Below are 24,391 nucleotides of genomic sequence, written 5' to 3'. Positions count from 1 at the left end.
CTATGGTCATGTAATTAGTTACTATGGTCATGTAACTAGTTACTATGGTCGTTAAATTAGTTACTATGGACATCTAATGAGTTACTATGGACATCTAATTAGTTACTATGGTCATGTAATTAGTTACTAAGGTCATGTAATTAGTTACTATGGACATCTAATTAGTTACTATGGACATCTAATTAGTTACTATGGACATCTAATTAGTTACTATGGCCATGCAATTAGTTACTATGGTCATGTAATTAGTTACTATGGTCATGTAATTAGTTACTATGGACATCTAATTAGTTACTATGGTCATGCAATTAGTTACTAAGGTCATCTAATTAGTTACTATGGTCATCTAATTAGTTACTATGGTCATGTAATTAGTTACTAAGATTATCTAATTAGTTACTATGGTCATGTAATTAGTTACTATGGACATCTAATTGGTTACTGTGGACATCTAATTAGTTGAGGTAGCGACTTGTCCAGGGTGTAGCCCGCCTTCCGCCCGTTGTAGCTGAGATAGGCGCCAGCGCCCCCCGCGACCCCGAAAGGGAATAAGCGGTAGAAAATGGATGGATGGATAGTTACCATGGTCATGTAATTAGTTACTATGGTAATCTAATTAGTTACTATGGTCATTTAATTAGTTACTATGGTCATGTAATTAGTTACTATGGTCATGTAATTAGTTACAATGGACATCTAATTAGTTACTATGGTCATGTAATTAGTTACTATGGTCATGTAATTAGTTACTAAGGTCATCTAATGAGTTACTATGGTCATTTAATTAGTTACTATGGTCATCTAATTAGTTACTATGGACAGGTCATCTAATGAGTTACTATGGACAGGTCATCTAATGAGTTACTATGGTCATGTAATTAGTTACTATGGTCATGTAATTAGTTACTATGGTCATATAATTAGTTACAATGGACATCTAATTAGTTACTATGGTCATGTAATTAGTTACTATGGTCATGTAATTAGTTACTAAGGTCATCTAATGAGTTACTATGGTCATTTAATTAGTTACTATGGTCATGTAATTAGTTACTATGGACAGGTCATCTAATGAGTTACTATGGACAGGCCATCTAATGAGTTACTATGGTCATTTATTAGTTACTATGGTCATGTAATTAGTTACTATGGTCATGTAATTAGTTACTGTGGACATCTAATTAGTTACTATGGTCATGTAATTAGTTACTATGGTCATGTAATTAGTTACTAAGGTCATCTAATGAGTTACTATGGTCATTTAATTAGTTACTATGTTCATGTAATTAGTTAATATGGTCATCTAATTAGTTACTATGGTCATCAAATTAGTTACTATGGTCATTTAATTAGTTACTATGGTCATGTAATTAGTTACTATGGTCATGTAATTAGTTACTATGGTCATCTAATTAGTTACTATGGTCATCTAATTAGTTACTACGGTCATGTAATTAGTTACTATGGTCATCTAATTAGTTACTATGGACATGTAATTAGTTACTATGGTCATGTAATTAGTTACTAAGGTCATCTAATTAGTTACTATGGTCATGTAATTAGTTACTATGGTCATGTAATGAGTTACTATGGTCATCTAATGAGTTACTATGGTCATGTAATTAGTTACTATGGTCAGGTAATTAGTTACTATGGTCATGTAATTAGTTACTATAGTCATCTAATTAGTTACTATGGTCATGTAATGAGTTACTATGGTCATCTAATTAGTTACTATGATCATGTCATTAGTTACTATGGTCATGTAATTAGTTACAATGGTCATGTAATTAGTTACTATAGTCATGTAATTAGTTATTATGGTCATCTAACTAGTCACTATGGTCATCTAATGAGTTACTATGGTCATCTAATTAGTTACTATGGTCATGTAATTAGTTAGTAAGGTCATGTAATTAGTTACTATGGTCATGTAATTAGTTACTATGGTCATCTAATTAGTTACTATGGTCATGTAATTAGTTACTATGGTCATCTAATTAGTTACTGATGGGTGCTGGTTGGCGCCTTGCATGGCAGCTCCCTCCATCAGTGTGTGAATGTGTGTGTGAATGGGTAAAATGTGGAAGTAGTGTCAAAGCGCTTTGAGTGCCTTGAAGGTAGAAAAGCGCTATACAAGTACAACCCATTTATTATTTATTATTACTATGGTCATTTAATTAGTTACTATGGTCATGTAATTAGTTACTATGGTCATCTAATTAGTTACTATGGTCATGTAATGAGTTACTATGGTCATGTAATTAGTTACTATGGTCATCTAATTAGTTACTATGGTCATGTAATTAGTTACTAAGGTCATCTAATTAGTTACTATGGTCATCTAATGAGTTACTATGGTCATGTAATGAGTTACTAAGGTCATCTAATGAGTTACTATGGTCATCTAATTAGTTACTATGGTCATTTAATGAGTTACTATGGTCATCTAATGAGTTAATATGGTCATGTAATTAGTTAATATGGTCATGTAATTAGTTACTATGGTCATGTAATTAGTTACTATGGTCATCTAATTAGTTACTATGGTCATGTAATTAGTTACTATGGTCATGTAATTAGTTACTATGGTCATGTAATTAGTTACTAAGGTCATGTAATTAGTTACTATGGTCATGTAATTAGTTACTATGGTCATGTAATTAGTTACTATGGTCATGTAATTAGTTACTATGGTCATGTAATTAGTTAGTATGGTCATGTAATTAGTTACTATGGTCATGTAATTAGTTACTATGGACATCTAATTAGTTACTATGGTCATGTAATTAGTTACTATGGACATCTAATTAGTTACTATGGTCATGTAATTAGTTACTATGGTCATGTAATTAGTTACTATGGTCATGTAATTAGTTACAATGGTCATGTAATTAGTTACTATAGTCATGCAATTAGTTACTATGGTCATCTAATTAGTTACTATGGTCATCTAATTAGTTACTATTGTCATGTAATTAGTTACTATAGTCATGTAATTAGTTACTATGGTCATCTAATTAGTTACTATGGTCATGTAATTAGTTACTATAGTCATGTAATTAGTTACTATGGTCATCTAATTAGTTACTATGGTCATCTAATTAGCTACTATGGTCATGTAATTAGTTACTATAGTCATGTAATTAGTTACTATGGTCATCTAATTAGTTACTATGGTCATGTAATTAGTTACTATAGTCATGTAATTAGTTACTATGGTCATCTAATTAGTTACTATGGTCATGTAATTAGTTACTATGGTCATGTAAGTCACAGCAGCTCAGACGAGGCACCAAGTAGTGTGGGCAGGAAGCGTTTCCACAGACACGAAAGGCGATTTTCACACCAAAGTTCTAAAACTTTGTTGTGAAAATCTGATCCATCTGATATATCAGATGGATCAGATTGTAAGTGGATTTATTTTTTACCCATCGCGTTCATATTTCACTGTTTGTCGCATTTTTGTTGCATTTCACTTGATTGTAAAACGTGTCGATCGTAAGGGGTGTGACGTTCATATTTTGTCAATATTCAGTGTTTTATCGTTCGTAGAAAAATTTTAAATTCCATTATGTTTTTTTATGACGGTCTGTCATAACGTTTTTAGCATTGAATCAGACATTATTGTGAGGTTTTGTATTAGTGTTCCTAAAAATAGATATACCGGCCCCCAGACACATTTCTTTTCTCTAATTGTGGCCCCACAGTCAGGCTTGCCCCTGACAGTTTTGTTGTGTTTCAGTCTTTTCCTCTGTGTGTGTAGTATTTCCTGTCAGCGCTCTTATTTTGTCTGTTTACCCTCAGCTGCGGCTGATCGGCACCTGGCCACACCTGGTGTCAATCAGCCCGCTCCTATTTTTACCTGCTTTGTCCTCCAGTCGGTGCTGGATTATTGTCGCTCCTGTCGTGTCAATTTCATTTGTACTTGTTGTTCCTACGGGTCATGTCGTTGCAGCGTGGCGGTAAGCTATATTTGGTAGCGGTTTGTAGCTTACTGTCTGTTGTTCCCTGCTTCCAGTTTTGTTTGTTCATAACCAAGTTTGTTATCCGCCTCATGGGGGGTTACAGCTTGCTGCGGGGTCGTTCTCCCAGGAAGGCAGACGGACTACTCGGGACATGGCATTTAGGTAAAAACATGATTTAATTTTAACAAAAAAAATATACAAACAAAAATCGCTCACAGCGGAGGCACAACTTGGGCTAAAGAACAAAGCTAACGCATAAACAGACTAAGAACATAAATCAAACAAAACTTACTTGGCATGGCATGAAGCACAAAACTATGGCAAGGCATGAAACAAGTCAGCACAGGGCGACTGACTGGCAAAGACGAGCTTAAATACTGCCTCTGATTAGTGCTCGGGAAGCAGGTGAGCGAGCATTTTGTCCACCAGAGACAGGTGGACAAAATGGGTAACCAAGGAAACCAGACAAGGGAGTGGAAAAAAAACAGGGAAGGTTTTTGTAGGGGGGAAAAATTTGGCGTGACAGAGCCACTATGAATTTAACTTTCACAGTATCATGTTAGACCCGCTCGACGTCCATTGCTTTCCTCCTCTCCAAGGTTTCTCATAGTCATCATTGTCACTGGCGTCCCACTGGATGTGAGTTTTCCTTGCCCTTATGTGGGTTCTTCCGAGGATGTCGTAGTCGTAGTGGTTTGTACAGTCCTTTGAGACATTTGTGATTTAGGGCTACATAAATAAACATTGATTGATTGATTGATTGTGTTGTTGGAACACCCGACTGCGCCCAAGTGATGTTTTTAGGTTGTCTTGAAGAATTTGGAGGTAATCCTCCTTTTTTCGAAGTCCCATTTACTCTCTGTAAAGCACCAGTTCCATTGGCAGCAAAACAGACCCGGAGCATAAAACTACCACCACCATGCTTGACGGTACACTGCAAAAAGTGAAATCTAAGTAAGATGAGATAGCTCAAATAAGGGTGATATTTGCTTACTTTGTGTCTGATAAGATCATTCTTCTCACTAAGCAGATTTTATGTTCGAGTGTTTTACTTGTTTTAAGTTTTAAATGATCTCAGTAAGCTTGTTGCTGAGATGTGATGACCTATATTGAGTAGAACATGCTTGAAACTAGAATAACAACTGTTGCAAAGCTGTGTCAACAACACCCACAAGTATAAAACTACTTTTTTAAAGTAATAATTTCTTTCTTCAAGCATGAACAAAAAATCATGTTGTATGCATATCATGATGTCAACATAATGGCACTAGCAGTTACATCATTTAAGAATATTTTTTAACACAAAAAAAGTGCACTTGTTATTAGTAAGAATATACTTATTTTAAGCTATTTTGGGTTCATTGAGGTTAGCTCATTTGATTGGTTTTGGAAAGTCTTGACAAGCTGAATTTTCTTGTTCTATTAGCAGATAATTTTGCTTAGTTCAAATAAAATACCTCTCATTTTTGTATTTTTTTTTTCTTGTCTTTTGAACACTGACTTTTCGCAGTGTAGTTTATTTATTGTTCACTGGACACTTTATCATGGTAAAAAAAAAATGTATGTTGGACATTATCCGATTTATAACACTACTAGCAAATTGTACATGTAATACGATGAGTTTTATACATTTGTGTGATTGTGTTTACTTTAGTTCGGAGGTGTCAAACTGGTTTTGACTGAATGATTGGAACTTTTATTAGTAGATTGCACAGTACAGTACATATTCTGTACAGTTGACCACTAAATGGTAACACCCCAATAAGTTTTTCAACTTGTTTAAGTCGGGGTCCACGTTAATCAATTCATGGCAATTGATAGTGTGAGAGTCCAGTCCATAGTGGATCTAGTTAATAGTGTGAGAGTCCAGTCCATAATGGATTTAACATACTAGTGTGAGAGTCCAGTCCATAGTAAATCTAACATAATAGTGTGAGAGTCCAGTCCATAGTGGATCTAACATAATAGTGTGAGAGTCCAGTCCATAGTGGATCTAACATAATAGTGTGAGAGTCCAGTCCTTAGTGGATCTAACATAATAGTGAGAGTCCAGTCCATAGTGGATCTAACATAATAGTGTGAGACTTCAGTCCATAGTGGATCTAACATAATAGTCAGAGTCCAGTCCATAGTGGATCTAACATAATAGTGAGAGTCCAGTCCATAGTGGATCTAACATAATAGTGTTAGAGTTCAGTCCATAGTGGATCTAACATAATAGTGAGAGTCGAGTCCATAGTGGATCTAACATAATAGTGTGAGAGTCCAGTCCACAGTGGATCTAAAATAATAGTATGAGAGTCCAGTCCATAGTGGATCCAACATAATAGTGTGAGAGTTCAGTCCACAGTGGATCTAACATAATAGTGAGAGTCCAGTCCATAGTGGGGCCAGCAGGAGACCATCCCGAGTGGAGACAAGTCAGCAGTGCAGAGATGTCCCCAACCGATGCACAGATGAGCAGAAACGGCAGATCAACTGGTCTAAAAACGAGGTCTATTTAAAGGCTAGAGTATACAAATGAGTTTTAAGATGGGACTTAAATGCTTCTACTGAGGTAGCATCTCTAACTGTTACCGGTAGAACATTCCAGAGTACTGGAGCCCCAATAGAAAACACTCTATAGCCCGCAGACTTTTTTTGGGCTTTGGGAATCACTAATAAGCCGGAGTTCTTTGAACACAGATTTCTTGCCGGGACATATGGTACAATACAATCAGCAAGATAGGATGGAGCTAGACTGTAAAAAACGTAAAAAATGTGCTGCTTTCCAGTTACAATAATAAACCGTTAAAAACAACCGCCGTAAATTTTACAGTCAAAAACTGGCAGCAACATAATTTTAACCCAATAAAAAGTAGTAGTTTTTTTTCATTTACAGTAATATCCTGTCAGGAACAACGTAAAATGTATTGTCATTTTTTATAGGTAGTTTGCTGTAAAGTTAGGTCATTTTATTTATTTTTATTTGGACAAAAACATTTTTGGTGGCTCCCTGGAACTCTTTTAGGGATGTGTGAATATGAAAAAAAAAAGTTTTTGTTATAGTGTATTTTCTGTGGAAGAACAAACCTTCTTAATTGTTAGAAACCCCACTGTTTATGTTTTGTCCGACTAATTTTAGCAATCCTTAAACTCACCGTAGTTTGTTTACATGTACGACTTTCTCCAACGCTGCCCCATAAAGACGTGTTGTATGACACTCTGTCCCTGTCTCATTTTGTCCACCAAACGTTTTATGCTGTGCGTGAATGCATAAAGGGGAGCTTTTTTTCCAATAATGGATACTATTAAAGTTTAAAAGGCATGCAATTTCAAGAAGTACATATATTTTTTCTTATTTGGCAAGCACCGTTTTGTCCTACTAATTTCAGCGATCCTTGAACTCGCCGTATGTTGTTTACATGTACAACTTTCTCCGATGCTACCACAGAAAGACGTGTTGTATGACACTCATTCCCTGTATCAATTTGTCCACCAAACATTTTATGCTGTGCGTGAATACATAAAGGTGAACTTTGTTGCAATAATGGATACTATTAAAGTTTAAAAGGCATGGAATTTCAAGCAGTACATATATTTTTAGTTATTTTGGCAAGCACCGTTTTGTCCTACAAACTTTGGCGTTCTTTGAACTCACCGTAGTTTGTTTACATGTACAACTTTCTCCGACGCTGCCCCATAAAGACGTGTTGTATAACACCCTGTTCCTGTCTCAATTTGTCCACCAAACATTTTATGCTGTGCGTGAATGCATAAAGGGGAGCTTTGTTTCAATAATGGATACTATTAAAGTTTAAAAGGCATGCAATTTCAAGCAGTACATATATTTTTTCTTATTTGGCAAGCACCGTTTTGTCCGACGAATTTCAGCGATCCTTGAACTCACCGTAGTTTGTTTACATGTACAACTTTCTCCGACGCTGCCACATTAAGACGCGTTTTATGACACTCCTTCCCTGTCTCAATTCGTCCACCAAATGTTTTATGCTGTGCGCGAATGCATAAAGGTGAGCTTTGTTGCAATAATGGATACTATTAAAGTTTAAAAGGCATGAAGTTTCAAGCAGTACATATATATTTTTTAATTTGGCATACACTGTTTTGTCCTGTAAACTTCGGCGATCCTTGAACTCACCGTAGTTTTTTTTATATGTACAGCTTTTAACTGCCACAGAAAGACGTGTTGTATGCCACTCCGCTCATGTCTCACTTTGTCCACCAAACATTTTATGCTGTGCTTGAATGCATAAAGGGGAGCTTTGTTGCAATAATGGATACTATCAATGTTTAAAAGGCATGCAATTTCAAGCAGTACATATATTTTTTCTTATTTAGCAAGCACCGTTTTGTCCTACAAACTTTGGCGATCCTTGAACTCACCGTAGTTTGTTTACATGTACAACTTTCTCCGACGCTGCCACATTAAGACGCGTTTTATGACACTCTTTCCCTGTCTCAATTTGTCCACCAAACGTTTTATGTTGTGCGTGAATGCATAAAGGTGAGCTTTGTTGCAATATTGCAATTTCAAGCAGTATGTATATTTTTTCTTATTTGGCAAGCAACGTTTTGTCCGACTAATTTCAGCGATCCTTGAACTCACCGTAGTTTGTTTACATGTACAACTTTTAACTGTCACAGAAAGACGTGTTGTATGCCACTCCTTCCATGACTCAATTCGCCCACCAAATGTTTTATGCTGTGCGTGAATGCATAAAGGGGAGCTTTGTTGCAATAATGAAAACTATTAAATTTTAAAAGGCATACAATTTCAAGCAGTGCATATATTTTTTCTTATTTGGCAAGCACCGTTTTGTCCTGCAAACTTTGGCGATCCTTGAACTCACCGTAGTTTGTTTACATGTACAACTTTCTCCGACGCTGCCACGTAAAGACGTGTTGTATAACACTCTTTCCCTGTCTCAATTTTGTCCACCAAACATTTTATGTTGTGCATGAATGCATAAAGGTGACATTTGTTGCAATAATGCAATTTCAAGCAGTATATATATTTTTTCTTATTTGGCAAGCAACGTTTTGTCCTACTAATTTCGGCGATCCTTGAACTCACCGTATGTTGTTTACATGTACAACTTTCACCGACGCTGCCGCATAAAGACGTGAACTTTGTTGCAATAAATGATACTATTAAAGTTTAAAAGGCATGCAATTTCAAGCAGTACATAATTTTTTCTTATTTGGCATGCACCGTTTTGTCCGACGAATTTCAGCGATCCTTGAACTCACCGTAGTTTGTTTACATGTACAGCTTTTAACTGTCACAGAAAGATGTGTTGAATGCCACTCCGCCCATGTCTCACTTTGTCCACCAAATGTTTTATGCTGTGCGTGAATGCATAAAGGGGAGCTTTGTTGCAATAATGAAAACTATTACATTTTAAAAGGCCTGCATTTTCAAGAAGTACGTATATTTGTTCTTATTTGGCAAGCACCGTTTTGTCCTACAAACTTTGGCGATCCTTGAACTCACCGTAGTTTGTTTACATGTACAACTTTCTCCGACGCTGCCACAAAAAGACGTGTTTTATGACACTCCTCCCATGACTCAATTCGTCCACCAAATGTTTTATGCTGCGCTTGAATGCATAAAGGTGAGCTATGTTGCAATAATGCAATTTCAAGCAGTACATATATTTTTTCTTACTTGGCAGGCACCGTTTTGTCCTGCAAACTTTGTCGATCCTTGAACTCACCGTAGTTTTTTTTATGTACAACTTACTCCAACGCTACAACATAGACGCGTTTCTTTCCCTGTCTCAATTTTGTCCACCAAACGTTTTATGCTGTGCGTGAATGCATAAAGGTGAGCTACGTTGCAATAATGCAATTTCAAGCAGTACATATATTTTTTCTTACTTGGCAAGCACCGTTTTGTCCTGCAAACTTTGGCGTTTTGTCCTGCAAACTTTGGCGATCCTTTTTTTACATGTACAACTTTCTCCGACGCTGCCACATAGACGCGTTTTATGACACTCCCTCCCTGTTTCACTTTGTCCACCACATGTTTTATGCTGTACGTGATTGCATAAAGGGGAGCTTTGTTGCAATAATGCAATTTCAAGCAGTACATATATTTTTTCTGTCAAAATGAAAAAAAAAATCCATTACATTTAGTGAGAAAAAATGAAATACTTTATTGACACATGTCATTTCCAGGCGTTTGCAGACCAGATACAGATCTGGTCCCCAAGCCTTGAGTTTGACACCTGTGCTTCAGTTACTTGCTATAAAAAAAATGTCACTTCTATAATCTATTGCATCAAATTGGGATCCGAGGCCAACCATCAGAACATCCCTGACTGTTGTTATGATTATGCGGCTCCCCATTTATCACCTACATAGTTGTAATGGCATGGATCCACATGTATGTGTCAGTGGGAGCTCCACAGACGTGTGTGAACACAACCCAGTCTGGCAAAACACTTTGAGGCCAGCCTGGTTTTGCTGTTAGTCACTGACAGATTTGTACTTATTTCCGGCTCGGGGGAAATGATTTCTTTTCGGGCTTTTTTTTTTGTGTGTGTGACATGATAAGAGATATGCGAATCTGTAAGTGCTGGAAAAGTACGTGCGGTGTGACGATAATGAGGGGGAGGGATAAACGAAGCAACCTCTTACCCCTTTTAAGAAAAGTGAAGGTCTGAAAGTGCACGCAAACGCGGAGTTTTTAAAAGCTCTTTGAGTTCAGGTTTAGGGTTGGGGCTAGCTTTAGCAACTCGCGGATCTTTGGCGCCAGCTTACTGACTCCCTGGACCCCCTATGTGAAAATGAAAAAAGATGAAGAAAAAAACTATCTTTTATGTTTTAATACATTTTCTGTTGAAGAACAAACCTTCTTAAGTGTTAAAAATCCCACTGTTTATGTTAAACATGCTTCGCCGACAGCAAGCACCGTTTTGTCCCACTAATTTCGGCGATCCTTGAACTCGCCGTGGTTTGTTTACATGTGCAACTTTCTCCGACGCTGCCACAGAAAGACGCGTTTTATGACACTCCTTCCATCAAATCGACTTTATTTATAAAGCACATTTAATTAGCCAAAGTGCTGTGCAATAGGCAGGTTGAAAGATAACGCAAGGAAAAACGAGCTAACACAACACAACACAAACAGAGCATGATAAAAAAAATAATTATAAAATAATTAAAAAAAACATAGAAACAGGTGCACAGCAGGTGCATTATGGGACGCCATAGCAGGATGGAGATCACAGAGTGTTAAAGGCCATGTCTCATTTTGTCCACCAAACGTTTTATACTGTGCGTGAATGCAAAAAGGTTAGATTTTTTGATTTTATGGATTTGCTTGAGTGCTTATTTCCTTTCCTTTTCTCAAACTTGGACCAACACACCTATACCTTCGGCCACCCTGAGCCAGTAATTTACAGAAGTTATGTCATCCTGTGAGAAGCCTCCATTTTACTAATGATTTCCAATGTTGCAAAAATGTGTTGAATGAAAATTTAAATGCAACATTTCTGTCAACGAAGATTGGCGTCAGCTTTTGATAGTAGGCTAATATAGACAAAGTCGCGATCAAAGTTTACAAACAGAAATGTTAATATTTGGTTACATGTCTCTTGACAAGTTTCACTGCAATAAGACGCTTTTGGTAGCCCCCCACAAGCTTCTGCTTGAATTTTTCAACACCTCTTATGACAAAATTGGTGCAGTTCAGCTAAATGTGTTGGTTTTCATACATGGACTTGTTTCTTTAGCATTGTCCACATGTTTAAGTCAGGACTTTCTAAGAAGAAGGCCATTCTAAAACCTTAATTCTAGCCTGATTTAGCCATTTCTTTACCACATTTGGCGTGTGTTTGCGGTCATTGTTCTGTCTAATTTACTCTCTGTGTCAGGTTCAAACACTGACAACATCTATTAAACAAGACAAGAAGCAAGGAATTAAACAGAGACAGAATTAAATTTGGCTCAATGTGGAGAAACACGAACACCTATACCCTTGTACAGTGTTCCAAGCTCTGACGAAAGATTGTACGCCTCCTCTTATATTTGGACTTTCCCTGATTACATGGCAACAGCTGTTAAAAAAAAAAAAAACTGATTCCCGGAGAAAAAAATAAGAACAACAATGGGTTGCCGACCCCTGATTTAGGGTATAAAAGCAGGAATAAACCAAGCGACCTGAAGCAACCTTTGACAGGGAAGGTCTGCATATGCACTCAAACAAGGTACATTTTTGTTCCACCGCACGGAAGGAAAAAAAAAAGTGGATTCCTGGAGAAGAAAATAAGAAAAACAATGGTATTCACATATTGGGTTGCCGACCCCTGCCTTAGGGTATAAAAGCAAGGATAAACCGAGCAACCTGAAGCAACCTCTGAACGGGGGTTCTGCATATGCACTCAAACAAGGTACATTTTTGTTCCACCGCACGAATAAAAAAAAAAGGGGATTCCCGGAGAAGAAAATAAGAGAAACAATGGCGTTCACATGTTGGGTTGCCGACCCCTGCTTTAAGATATAAAAGCGGAAATAAACCGAGCAACCTGAAGCAACCTTTGACAGGGAGGGTCTGCATATGCACTCAAACAAGGTACAATTTTGTTCCACCGCACAAAAAAAAAAAAAAAAGGGAATTCCTGGAGAAGAAAATTAAAGAAACAATGGCGTTCACATGTTGGGTTGCCGACCCCTGATTTAGGGTATAAAAGCAGGGATAAACCGAGCAACCTGAAGCAACCTTTGACAGGGAGGGACTGCATATGCACTCAAACAAGGTACACTTTTGTTCCACTGCACGAATGAAAAAAAAAAAAGGGAATTCCCGAAGAAGAAAATAAGAGAAACAATGGCGTTCACATGTTGGGTTGCCGACCCCTGCTTCAGGGTATAAAAGCAGGGATAAACCGAGCAACCTGAAGCCACCTTTGAAAGGGAGGGTCTGCATATGCACTCCAACAAGGTACATTTTTGTTCCATCGCAGGAATAAAAAAAAAAAGGGAATTCCCGAAGAAGAAAATAAGAGAAACAATGGGGTTCACATGTTGGGTTGCCGACCCCTGCTTTAAGATATAAAAGCAGGAATAAACCGAGCAACCTGAAGCAACCTTTGACAGGGAGGGTCTGCATATGCACTCCAACAAGGTACATTTTTGTTCCACCACACAAATAAAAAAAAGGGAATTCCCGAAGAAGAAAATAAGAGAAACAATGGCGTTCACATGCTGGGTTGCCGACCCCTGCTTTAAGATATAAAACAGGGATAAACCGAGCAACCTGAAGCAACTTTTGACCATAAGCACTCCAACAAGGTACATTTTTGTTCCACCGCACAAATAAAAAAAAAAGGGAATTCCCGAAGAAGAAAATAAGAGAAACAATGGCGTTCACATGTTGGGTTGCCGACCCCTGCTTTAAGATGTAAGAGCAGGGATAAACCGAGCAACCTGAAGCAACCTTTGACAGGGAGGGACTGCATATGCACTCAAACAAGGTACATTTTTGTTCCACCGCACGAATAAAAAAAAAGGGAATTCCCAGAGAGGAAAATAAGAGAAACAATGGCGTTCACATGCTGGGTTGCCGACCCCTGCTTTAAGATATAAAACAGGGATAAACCGAGCAACCTGAAGCAACTTTTGACCATAAGCACTCCAACAAGGTACATTTTGTTCCACCGCACGAATAAAAAAAAAAGGGAATTCCCGAAGAAGAAAATAAGAGAAACAATGGCGTTCACATGTTGGGTTGCCGACCCCTGCTTTAAGATATAAGGGCAGGGATAAACCGAGCAACCTGAAGCAACCTTTGACAGGGAGGGTTTGCATATGCACTCAAACAAGGTACATTTTTGTTCCACCACAGGAATTAAAAAAAAAGGGAATTCCCGAAGAAGAAAATAAGAGAAACAATGGCGTTCACAAATTGGGTTGCCAACCCCTGCTTTAGGGTATAAAAGCAAGGATAAACCGAGCAACCTGAAGCAACCTTTGACAGGGAGGGTCTGCATATGCACTCAAACAAGGTACACTTTTGTTCCACCGCACGAATAAAAAAAAAGGGAATTTCCGGAGAAGAAAATAAGAGAAACAATGGCGTTCAAATTTTGGGTTGCCGACCCCTGCTTTAAGATGTAAGAGCAGGGATAAACCGAGCAACCTGAAGCAACCTTTGACAGGGAAGGGATTGCATATGCACTCAAACAAGGTACATTTTTGTTCCACCGCACGAATAAAAAAGAAAAGGGAATTCCTGGAGAAGAAAATAAAAGAAACAATGGCGTTCACATGTTGTGTTACCGACCCCTGCTTTAGGGTATAAGAGCAGGGATAAACCGAGCAGCCTGAAGCAACCTTTGACAGGGAGGGACTGCATATGCACTCAAACAAGGTACATTTTTGTTCCACCGCAGGAATAAAAAAAAAAAAAGAAAAAAAAAAGGATTTTTGTAGAAGGAAATAAGAAAAACAATGGCGTTCACATGTTTATGTATATAGGAGGCCTGGGGGCTTGAAGGAAAATGCTCCCCGCCCGTCAGAGGTCCGTGAGACCTTTTCGCTGCATTCTCAGGTGTCACGAAGTGAGAGTGAGCTGATTTGCGGCGTGTGGTAAAAGTGCGACTGAACACTTAAGTAACGTTTGAACCTTTCTCCTTCTTCTCCTCCTTCCCGCCAGAGTTTCAATGCTCTTCCACGTTCTAAGATGAAGTTATGGAAAAGTGCTACTTTTGCCCTTGTGCTCTGTGGCGCCGCCCTGTCTGTCATCCTCATTAAAAACACGGCCACCATCGTGGGACCGCCTAAAGCAAAGACCAAACACACCTCATCATCATCATCATCATCATCATCCTCGTCCTTCACCTGGTACACTTCCACCTCACCATCAGAAACCTCATCGCCATCATCTCCGCCCAGCCGGAGTGTCGGCCTCCGCCGGCGACCGCGCTCGGCAGACATGAGCTCCCTCCTCTCAGAGTGTAAGTTTTTCTAGCACGCCCTTCAAGGGGCGGACGTAAGAATCACCTGGCGGCCGCTCCTGTGCCAGCTCAGGTGTGTTAGCGGGATGTGTAAAATACGCAGCATGACATCATGCTAATAGCAGCACGTTCAAGCAGGTCTGAATGTCCTCCAATGTTGTGCAGGCAATTAACGACCTACATCTCGTTATCTTCTCTTGCATGAAAGGCTGTTTTGATTACATTTCCTTCGGTCCAGTAATGGTCTTAGTCGACCTGCTTGACAGTGCAGTGGTCTTAACCCTAACCCAAGCCCAGACCCTCGTTCCAATCCTCGCCCAAGTCCTAAATTGAACTGAAACCCGAACCCCAAAACAAACTTTTAGATCTAAACGTAAACCCCAGTTTTAAGACAAACCCTAATTCCAGTCCTAGAACCCGAACATAATTCCTTACCAACACTTTAGTTCGATCTCAAAACCCAATTCTAACTGGAGACCAAATCCTAACCCTAACTTAACCCCTACTTCTCACCAAAAAAACGAATTCCAACACTTGCCAAAAACGTAACCCTAGTTCAAACCTAAATGCAAGCCCAACCCTCGTTCCAATCCTGGCCCAAGTCCTCAATTGAACATAAACCTAAACAATAACCATTAGGCCTAAACATAAACTCCAGTTTTAACACAAAACCTAATTCCAACCCTAGCCCTAATCCTAATCCAAACCTAACCATAGACTAAACTGTAACTCTCAACCAAACCATAAATCTAAACCAAGCCCAAAATCTAACCTTCGTTCTATCCCTAATGCCAGTTGTAAATGAAAACCTGAACGTAAACACCTACTGAAACCTAAACACTAACCATTAGGCCTAAATAAACCCCAGTTTTAACACCAAACCTAATTCCAACCCTAGCCCTAATCCTAATCCAAACCTAACCATAGACTAAACTGTAACTCTCAACCAAACCATAAATCTAAACCTAGCCCAAAATCTAACCTTCGTTCTATCCCTAATGCCAGTTGTAAATGAAGACCTGAACGTAAACACGTTCTGAAACCTAAACACTAACCATTAGGCCTAAATAAACCCCAGTTTTAACACAAAACCTAATTCCAACCCTAGCCCTAATCCTAATCCAAACCTAACCATAGACTAAACTGTAATTCTCAACCAAACAATAAATCTAAACCTATCCCAAAATCTAACCTTCGTTCTATCCTTAATGCCAGTTGTAAATTAAGACCTGAGCGTATACCCTAGTTCTAACCCAAAACATAATTTCAACTGTAACCAAAATCATAATCCAGGTTTAATTATAGCCCTAACCCTAGTTCTAACCAAAACATGTACCCGAGCCTGAACCTGAAACCTTGTTCTAAATTGAACCGTAATCTACCCCTTGCCCAAAGCCTAACTCAAATTACAGTTTGAGGTTAGAACCTGGACGGAATCCCTTGCCAACACCTTAGTTCTAACTCAAAACCCAATTTCAACTGGAAACCAAATCCTAACCCTTACATAACCCCTACTTCTCACCAAAAACCTAATTACAAACACGCCGCAAAAACCTTACCCTAGTTCTTACCCAAATGCAAGTTCGAACCGAATTCTAACCCAAGCCCAAACCCTCGTCTAATCTTAACCCAAGTCCTAAATTGAATTGAAACCCAAAGCTAAACACTAACCCTCAGGCCTAAACGTAAACGCCAGTTCTAACTCAAAACCCAATTCCAACTGGAGACCAAATCCTAACCTTTGCCTGAGCCCTACCCTTCTATAATGAATTGATTAACGTGGACCCCAAGTTAAACAAGTTGAAAAACTTAGTCGGGTGTTACCATTTAGTGGTCAATTGTACGGAATATGTACTGTACTGTGCAATCTACTAATAAAAGCTTCAATCAATCAAAACTTCTCACACTCCCCAAAAACCTAACCCTAGTTCTTATCCAAATGCAAGTTCAAACTTAAATCCTAACCCTAGCCCACACCTGAACTAAAACCCTAACCTTAGTCAAAAACCTAATTTGAAAACTAGTCATAGCTCAAACTTGACTCTAGTTTTAACCTAAAACCTAATTCTAACCCAAGCCCAGACCCTCATTCCAATACTAACACCAGTCCTAAATTGAACTGAAATCCAAAGCCAAACACTAACCCTTAGCCCTGAACGTGAACCCCAGTTTTAACACAAAACCTAATTCCAACCATAGACCTGAATGTACTCCCTTACCACCACCTTAGTACTACCTCAAAACCACTGGAGACCACATCCTAACCCTTGCCTAACCCCTACTTCTCACACTTCTAACACTCGCCAAAAACCTAACCATAGTGTTGTCATGTTTCAACTTCTATCCATCAACTTAATTTGAAAACTGGTCATAACGAAAACTTAACTCTCGTTTAACCTCAAACCTAATTCTAACCCAAGCCCAGGCCCTCGTTCCAATCCTAACCCCAGTCCTAAATTGAAATGAAATCCAAAGCCAAACACTAACCCTTAGGCCTGAACGTAAACCCCAGTTTTAACACAAACCTAATTCCAACCATAGACCTGAATGTAATCCCTTACCACCACCTTAGTACTACCTCAAAACCACTGGAGACCACATCCTAACCCTTGCCTAACCCCTACTTCTCACACTTCTAACGCTCGCCAAAAACCTAACCATAGTGTTATCATGTTTCAACTTCTATCTATCAACTTAATTTGAAAACTAGTTCTAACTAAAACTTAACTCTCGTTGTAACCTCAAACCTAATTCTAACCCAAACCCAGACCCCCGTTCCAATCCTAACCCCAGTCCTAAATTGAACTGAAATCCAAAGCCAAACACTAACCCTTAGGCCTGAACGTAAACCCCAGTTTTAACACAAAACCTAATTCCAACCATAGACCTGAATGTAATCCCTTACCACCACCTTAATACTACCTCAAAACCACTGGAGACCACATCCTAACCCTTGCCTAAGCCCTACTTCTCACACTTCTAACACTCGCCAAAAACCTAACCATAGTGTTATCATGTTTCAACTTCTATCTATCAACTTAATTTGAAAACTGGTCATAACTAAAACTTAACTCTAGTTGTAACCTCAAACCTAATTCTAACCCAAGCCCAGACCCTCGTTCCAATCCTAACCCTAGTCCTAAATTGAAATGAAATCCAAAGCCAAACACTAACCATTAAGCCTGAACGTAAACCCCAGTTTTAACACAAAACCTAATTCCAACCATAGACCTGAATGTAATCCCTTACCACCACCTTAATACTACCTCAAAACCACTGGAGACCACATCCTAACCCTTGCCTAACCCCTACTTCTCACAGTCGCCAAAAACCTAACCATGGTGTTATCATGTTTCAACTTCTATCTATCAACTTAATTTGAAAACTAGTCCTAACTAAAACTTAACTCTCATTTAACCTCAAACCTAATTCTAACCCAAGCCCAGACCCTCGTTCCAATCCTAACCCTAGTCCTAAATTGAAATGAAATCCAAAGCCAAACACTAACCATTAAGCCTGAACGTAAACCCCAGTTTTAACACAAAACCTAATTCCAACCATAGACCTGAATGTAATCCCTTACCACCACCTTAATACTACCTCAAAACCACTGGAGACCACATCCTAACCCTTGCCTAACCCCTACTTCTCACAGTCGCCAAAAACCTAACCATGGTGTTATCATGTTTCAACTTCTATCTATCAACTTAATTTGAAAACTAGTCCTAACTAAAACTTAACTCTCATTTAACCTCAAACCTAATTCTAACCCAAGCCCAGACCCTCGTTCCAATCCTAACCCTAGTCCTAAATTGAAATGAAATCCAAAGCCAAACACTAACCATTAAGCCTGAACGTAAACCCCAGTTTTAACACAAAACCTAATTCCAACCATAGACCTGAATGTAATCCCTTACCACCACCTTAATACTACCTCAAAACCACTGGAGACCACATCCTAACTCTTGCCTAACCCCTACTTCTCACAGTCGCCAAAAACCTAACCATGGTGTTATCATGTTTCAACTTCTATCTATCAACTTAATTTGAAAACTAGTCCTAACTAAAACTTAACTCTCATTTAACCTCAAACCTAATTCTAACCCAAGCCCAGACCCCCGTTCCAATCCTAACCCCAGTCCTGAATTGAACTGAAACCCAAACCCTGTTTTTCTCTCGCAGTGTCCATGATGTTCCAGAGCTTCACGGAAGGTGAACTTCAGCACATGGTTGGGACCCTGATGGACAGGAAGCAGCGGAAGAACCGGAGCCAAAGCCAGACCAGAAGGACTAAAAGAGCTCGGCGGGCCAAGCCCTGCTCCCTGAGAGAACTGGAGCTGACAGTGAGCGAGCTGGGCCTGGGCTACGACAGCGACGAGACGGTGGTGCTGCGCTACTGCAGCGGCAAGTGCTCGGCGCAGCGGCGCAACTACGACATCACCATGGAGCACATGATGCGGACAGGCTTCAAGAAGAGGGGCCGCAGGGACAAGGTCGGCAACGGACCGTGCTGCCGGCCCACGGCTTTCGAGAAGGACTTTTCCTTCCTGGACAACCGGAGCCGCTACCACAGTATACAGAACATCTCGGCCAAGAACTGCGGCTGCGTATGACCCACGGAGGAGGGGGGTGGGTGGATGGGGTCGGACTCCAGATCAGGAATATGTTGGACCCGGACCAACTCCACGTGGGGATGAATCAGAAGGATTTGGCAGAGAGTGACTGTTCTTTTTCTATCTGTGTAGTAACACTGTAAACACAGCAATGTAGCAACATGGCGTGTTCTTCTGGGTCACGGGACCGGGTGACTAAGACCTGGTGAGTCATGGCAGCCCAGCTCAAGACTAAAACTTCAGCGTTTCACATCTCAACCCAAATATGTTTGAACGTTCTTCCGACTGGAATGCGGTTGACACGGGAAATTCAGACAACACGCCGGTCCTATGGTACTGATCACTACTTTCCCCCCTGGCTTATTATTCTTCATCACACCAAGAATCTTAGGGATTTTTACGGCTACTTATCGGCACTTTAAAGTTAAAGTTAAAATACCAAAGATAGTCGCACACACACTAGGTGTGGTGAGATTATCCTCCGCATTTGACCCATCCCCTTGTTCCACCCACTGAGAGGTGAGGGGAGCAGTGAGCAGTAGCGGTGGCCGCGCCCTGGACTCATTTTGGTGATTTAACCCCCGAATTCCAACCCCTTGATGCTGAGTGCCAAGCTGAGAGGTTATGGGCCCCATTTTTATTCGTGTCAGGAAAAAAAACTGCTTTAATTCATCTCTTAAATATCGGGGTTGATAGTCTCTTCTCAAGTATAGAGCTATCACTTTTTCAGGGAGGTAATGGGTCCCATTTTTTATAGTGTTTGGTATGAACTCCCGACCTACCGATATCAGGGCAGACACTAACCACAAAAAAAGATCTTCGCGTTTAAGTGTCTGGAAAACAACTGCTTTAAATCATCACTTAAATATTGGGGTTGATAGTCTTTTCTCAAGTATGGAGCTATCACTTTTTCAGGGAGGTATTAGGTCCCATTTTTTTATAGTCTTTGGTATGAACTCACGACCTACCGATATCAGGGCGGACACTCTAAAGACAAAAAAAGATCTTCGCGTTTAAGTGTCTGGAAAACAACTGCTTTAAATCATCACTTAAATATTGGCGTTGATAGTCTTTTCTCAAGTATAGAGCTATCACTTTTCCAGGGAGGTAATGGGTCCCATTTTTTATAGTCTTTGGTATGAACTCACGACCTACCGGTATCAGGGCAGACACTCTAACCTTAAAAGGAGATGTTGGCGTTTAAGTGTCTGGAAAACAACTGCTTTAAATCATCACTTAAATATTGGAGTTGATAGTCTTTTCTCAAGTATAGAGCTATCACTTTTTCAGGGAAGTATTGGGTCCCATTTTTTATAGTGTTTGGTATGAACTCACGGCCGACCGATATCAGGGCAGACACTCTAACCACAAAAAGAGATCTTCTCGTTTAAGTGTCTGGAAAACAACTGCTTTAAATCATCACTTAAATATTGGGGTTGATAGTTTTTTCTCAAGTATGGAGCTATCACTTTTTCAGGGAGGTATTAAGTCCCGTTTTTTATAGTCTTTGTTATGAACTCACGACCTACCGATATCATGGCAGACACTCTAACAATAAAAGGAGATGTTCGCGTGTAAGTGTCTGGAAAACAACTGTTTTAAACACTTAAATATTGGCGTTGATAGTCTCTTCTCAAGTATAGAGCTATCACTTTTTCAGGGAGGTAATGGGTCCCATTTTTTATAGTCTTTGGTATGAACTCACGACCTACCGATATCAGGGCAGACACTCTAACCACAAAAAGAGATCTTCGTGTTTAAGTGTCTGGAAAACAACTGCTTTAAATCATCACTTAAATATTGGGGTTGATAGTCTCTTCTCAAGTATAGGTCTATCAGTTTTCCAGGGAGGTAATGGGTCCCATTTTTTATAGTCTTTGGTATGAACTCACGACCTAACCGATCTCAGGGCGGACACTCTAACCACAAAAGAAGATGTTTGCGTCTAAGTGTCTGCTTTAAGTCATAACTTAAATGTTGGTGTTGATAGTCTCTTCTCAAGTATAGAGCTATCACTTTTTCAGGGAGGTAATGGGTCCCATTTTTTATAGTCAATCAATCAATCAATGTTTATTTATACAGCCCCAAATCACAAATGTCTTAAAGGACTGCACAAATCATTACGACTACAACATCCTCGGAAGAACCCACAAAAAGAGATCTTCGCGTTTAAGTGTCTGGAAAACAACGGCTTTAAATCATCACTTAAATATTGGGGTTGATAGTCTTTTCTCAAGTATAGAGCTATCACTTTTTCAGGGAGGTATTTTGTCCCATTTTTTATAGTCTTTGGTATGAACTCACGACCTACCGATATCAGGGCAGACACTCTAACAATAAAAGGAGATGTTCGCGTGTAAGTGTCTGGAAAGCAACTGTTTTAATCACTTAAATATTGGCGTTGATAGTCTCTTCTCAAGTATAGGGCTATCACTTTTCCAGGGAGGTAATGGGTCCCATTTTTTATAGTCTTTGGTATGAACTCACGACCTACCGGTATCAGAGCAGACACTCTAACCACAAAAAGAGATATTTGCGTTTAAGTGTCTGGAAAACAACTGATTTAATCACTTAAATATTGGCGTTGATAGTCTCTTCTCAAGTATAGGGCTATCACTTTTCCAGGGAGGTAATAGGTCCCATTTTTTATAGTCTTTGGTATGAACTCACGACCTACCGATATCAGGGCAGACACTCTAACCACAAAAAGAGATCTTCGCGTTTAAGTGTCTGGAAAACAATTGCTTTAAATCATCACTTAAATATTGGGGTTAATAGTCTCTTCTCAAGTATAGGGCAATCACTTTTTCCAGGGAGGTAATAGGTCCCCTTTTTTATAGTCTTTGGTATGAACTCACGACCTACCGATATCAGGGCAGACCGTCTAACCACAAAAGGAGATGTTCGCGTGTAAGTGTCTGGAAAACAACTGCTTTAAATCATCACTTAAATATTGGGGTTGATAGTCTCTTCTCAAGTATAGGGCAATCACTTTTTCCAGGGAGGTAATAGGTCCCATTTTTTACAGTCTTTGGTATGAACTCACGACCTACCGATATCAGGGCAGACCGTCTAACCACAAAAGGAGATGTTCGCGTGTAAGTGTTTGGAAAACAACTGCTTTAAGTCATAACTTAAATGTCGGCGTTGAGCTACACAAGTAGTCTATTCTCAAGGATAGGGCTATCACTTTTGCAGGGAGGTAACAGGTCGGTTGGTAGAGCGGCCGTGCCAGCAACTTGAGGGTTGCAGGTTCGATTCCCGCTTCCGCCATCCTAGTCACTGCCCCTGTGTCCTTGGGCAAGACACTTTACCCACCTGCTCCCAGTGTCACCCACACTGGTTTAAATGTAACTTAGATATTGGGTTTCACTATGTAAAGCGCTTTGAGTCACTAGAGAAAAGCGGTATATAAATATAATTCACTCCACTTCACTTCACTAGTCTTTGGTATGACTCGGCCAGGGTTTGAACTCCCGACCCACCAATCTCAGGGCGGACACTAACCAAAAAAGGAGATCTTCGCGTGTAAGTGTTTGGAAAACAACAGCTTTAAGTCAAAACTTAAATGTCGGCGTTGCGCGACACAGGTAGTCTCTTCTCAAGGATAGGGCTATCACTTTGCAGGGAGGTAATGGGTCCCCTTTTTTTCTTTCTTTTTTGCAATTTGTTATCCAAGACACTCAACATAGCTGGAGTCAAAGGGTAACGAGTGACGTACAAGAAATTCTATTTGTACCTTAAGTACACAGTTAAGTTTTTACAACCCCGGCTATCATCGCGCTCAAGATGAATAGGATTTCAGAGCGCGGATGACATCCGAGGAATGTGCCGCAGAAACAATTAAAACAATTCAAGACGCTTCTCCAAGTGCGTGACTCATTCCACTTGGCAACAATTAAAAGAAAAACAACACACAGAGTTGGGGAGGGGGCGGGGGGAGCAAAAGCAAAGATGCGTTGAGTCCAGGCTTGTTCGATCGGCTCTGCGCCAACACCGACTGTTCGCTTTAGCGCCGCTAACACTGCAAAAACTGAAATCTAAGTAAGATGAAATATCTCAAATAAGGGTGATATTTGCCCTTTTTCTGTCAGATAAGATAATTTTTCTCACTAAGCAGATTTTATGCTAGAGTGTTTTACTTGTTTTAAGGGTTTTGGTCCTAAATGATCTCAGTAAGATTTTGCAGCTTCTTGCTGAGATGTTTTGACCTTCCATCCATCCATCCATCCATCTTCTTCCGCTTATCCGAGGTTGGGTCACGGGGGCAGCAGCCTAAGCAGGGAAGCCCAGACTTCCCTCTCCCCAGCCACTTGGTCCAGCTCTTCCTGGGAGATCCCGAGGCGTTCCCAGGCCAGCCGGGAGACATAGTCTTCCCAACGTGTCCTGGGTCTTCCCCGAGGCTTCCTACCGGTTGGACGTGCCCTAAACACCTCCCTAGGGAGGCGTTCGGGTGGCATCCTGACCAGATGCCCGAACCACCTCATCTGGCTCCTCTCCATGTGGAGGAGCAGCGGCTTTACTTTGAGTTCCTCCCGGATGGCAGAGCTTCTCACCCTATCCCTCACCCGGCGGAAGAAGCTCATTGTACCCGTGATCTTCTCCTTTTGGTCATAGCCCAAAGCTCATGACCATGGGTGAGGACGGGGACGTACTATCGATCGACCGGTAAATTGAGAGCTTTGCCTTCCGGCTCAGCTCCTTCTTCACCACAACGGATCGATACAGCGTCCGCATTACTGAATCCGCCACACCGATCCGCCTGTCCATCTCACCAACCACTCTTCCCTCACTCGTGAACAAGACTCCGAGGTACTTGAACTCCTCCACTTGGGGCAGGGTCTCCTCC

The 24,391-nt window shown here is 40.1% G+C and overlaps 1 protein-coding gene across 1 annotated transcript in view; it reads left to right on the top strand.

The window, feature by feature from the left end:
- LOC133568752 (neurturin) overlaps positions 1–24,391 on the top strand; it is an 80,322-nt gene that overhangs the window by 53,441 nt on the left and 2,490 nt on the right. Inside the window, exons 2-3 of the mRNA XM_061920867.1 lie at positions 14,629–14,929; positions 19,112–24,391. The exon at positions 19,112–24,391 is cut by the window's right edge and continues 2,490 nt beyond it. Of these exons, the coding sequence (XP_061776851.1) occupies positions 14,656–14,929; positions 19,112–19,542 (705 nt within the window). The 5' untranslated portion in view covers positions 14,629–14,655 and the 3' untranslated portion in view covers positions 19,543–24,391. The remainder of the gene's footprint in view (positions 1–14,628; positions 14,930–19,111) is intronic.

This window comes from Nerophis ophidion, linkage group LG14, assembly GCF_033978795.1.
Source record: "Nerophis ophidion isolate RoL-2023_Sa linkage group LG14, RoL_Noph_v1.0, whole genome shotgun sequence".
Lineage (NCBI taxonomy): Eukaryota > Metazoa > Chordata > Actinopteri > Syngnathiformes > Syngnathidae > Nerophis > Nerophis ophidion.
This window is presented reverse-complemented; position numbering and strand designations above follow the sequence as displayed.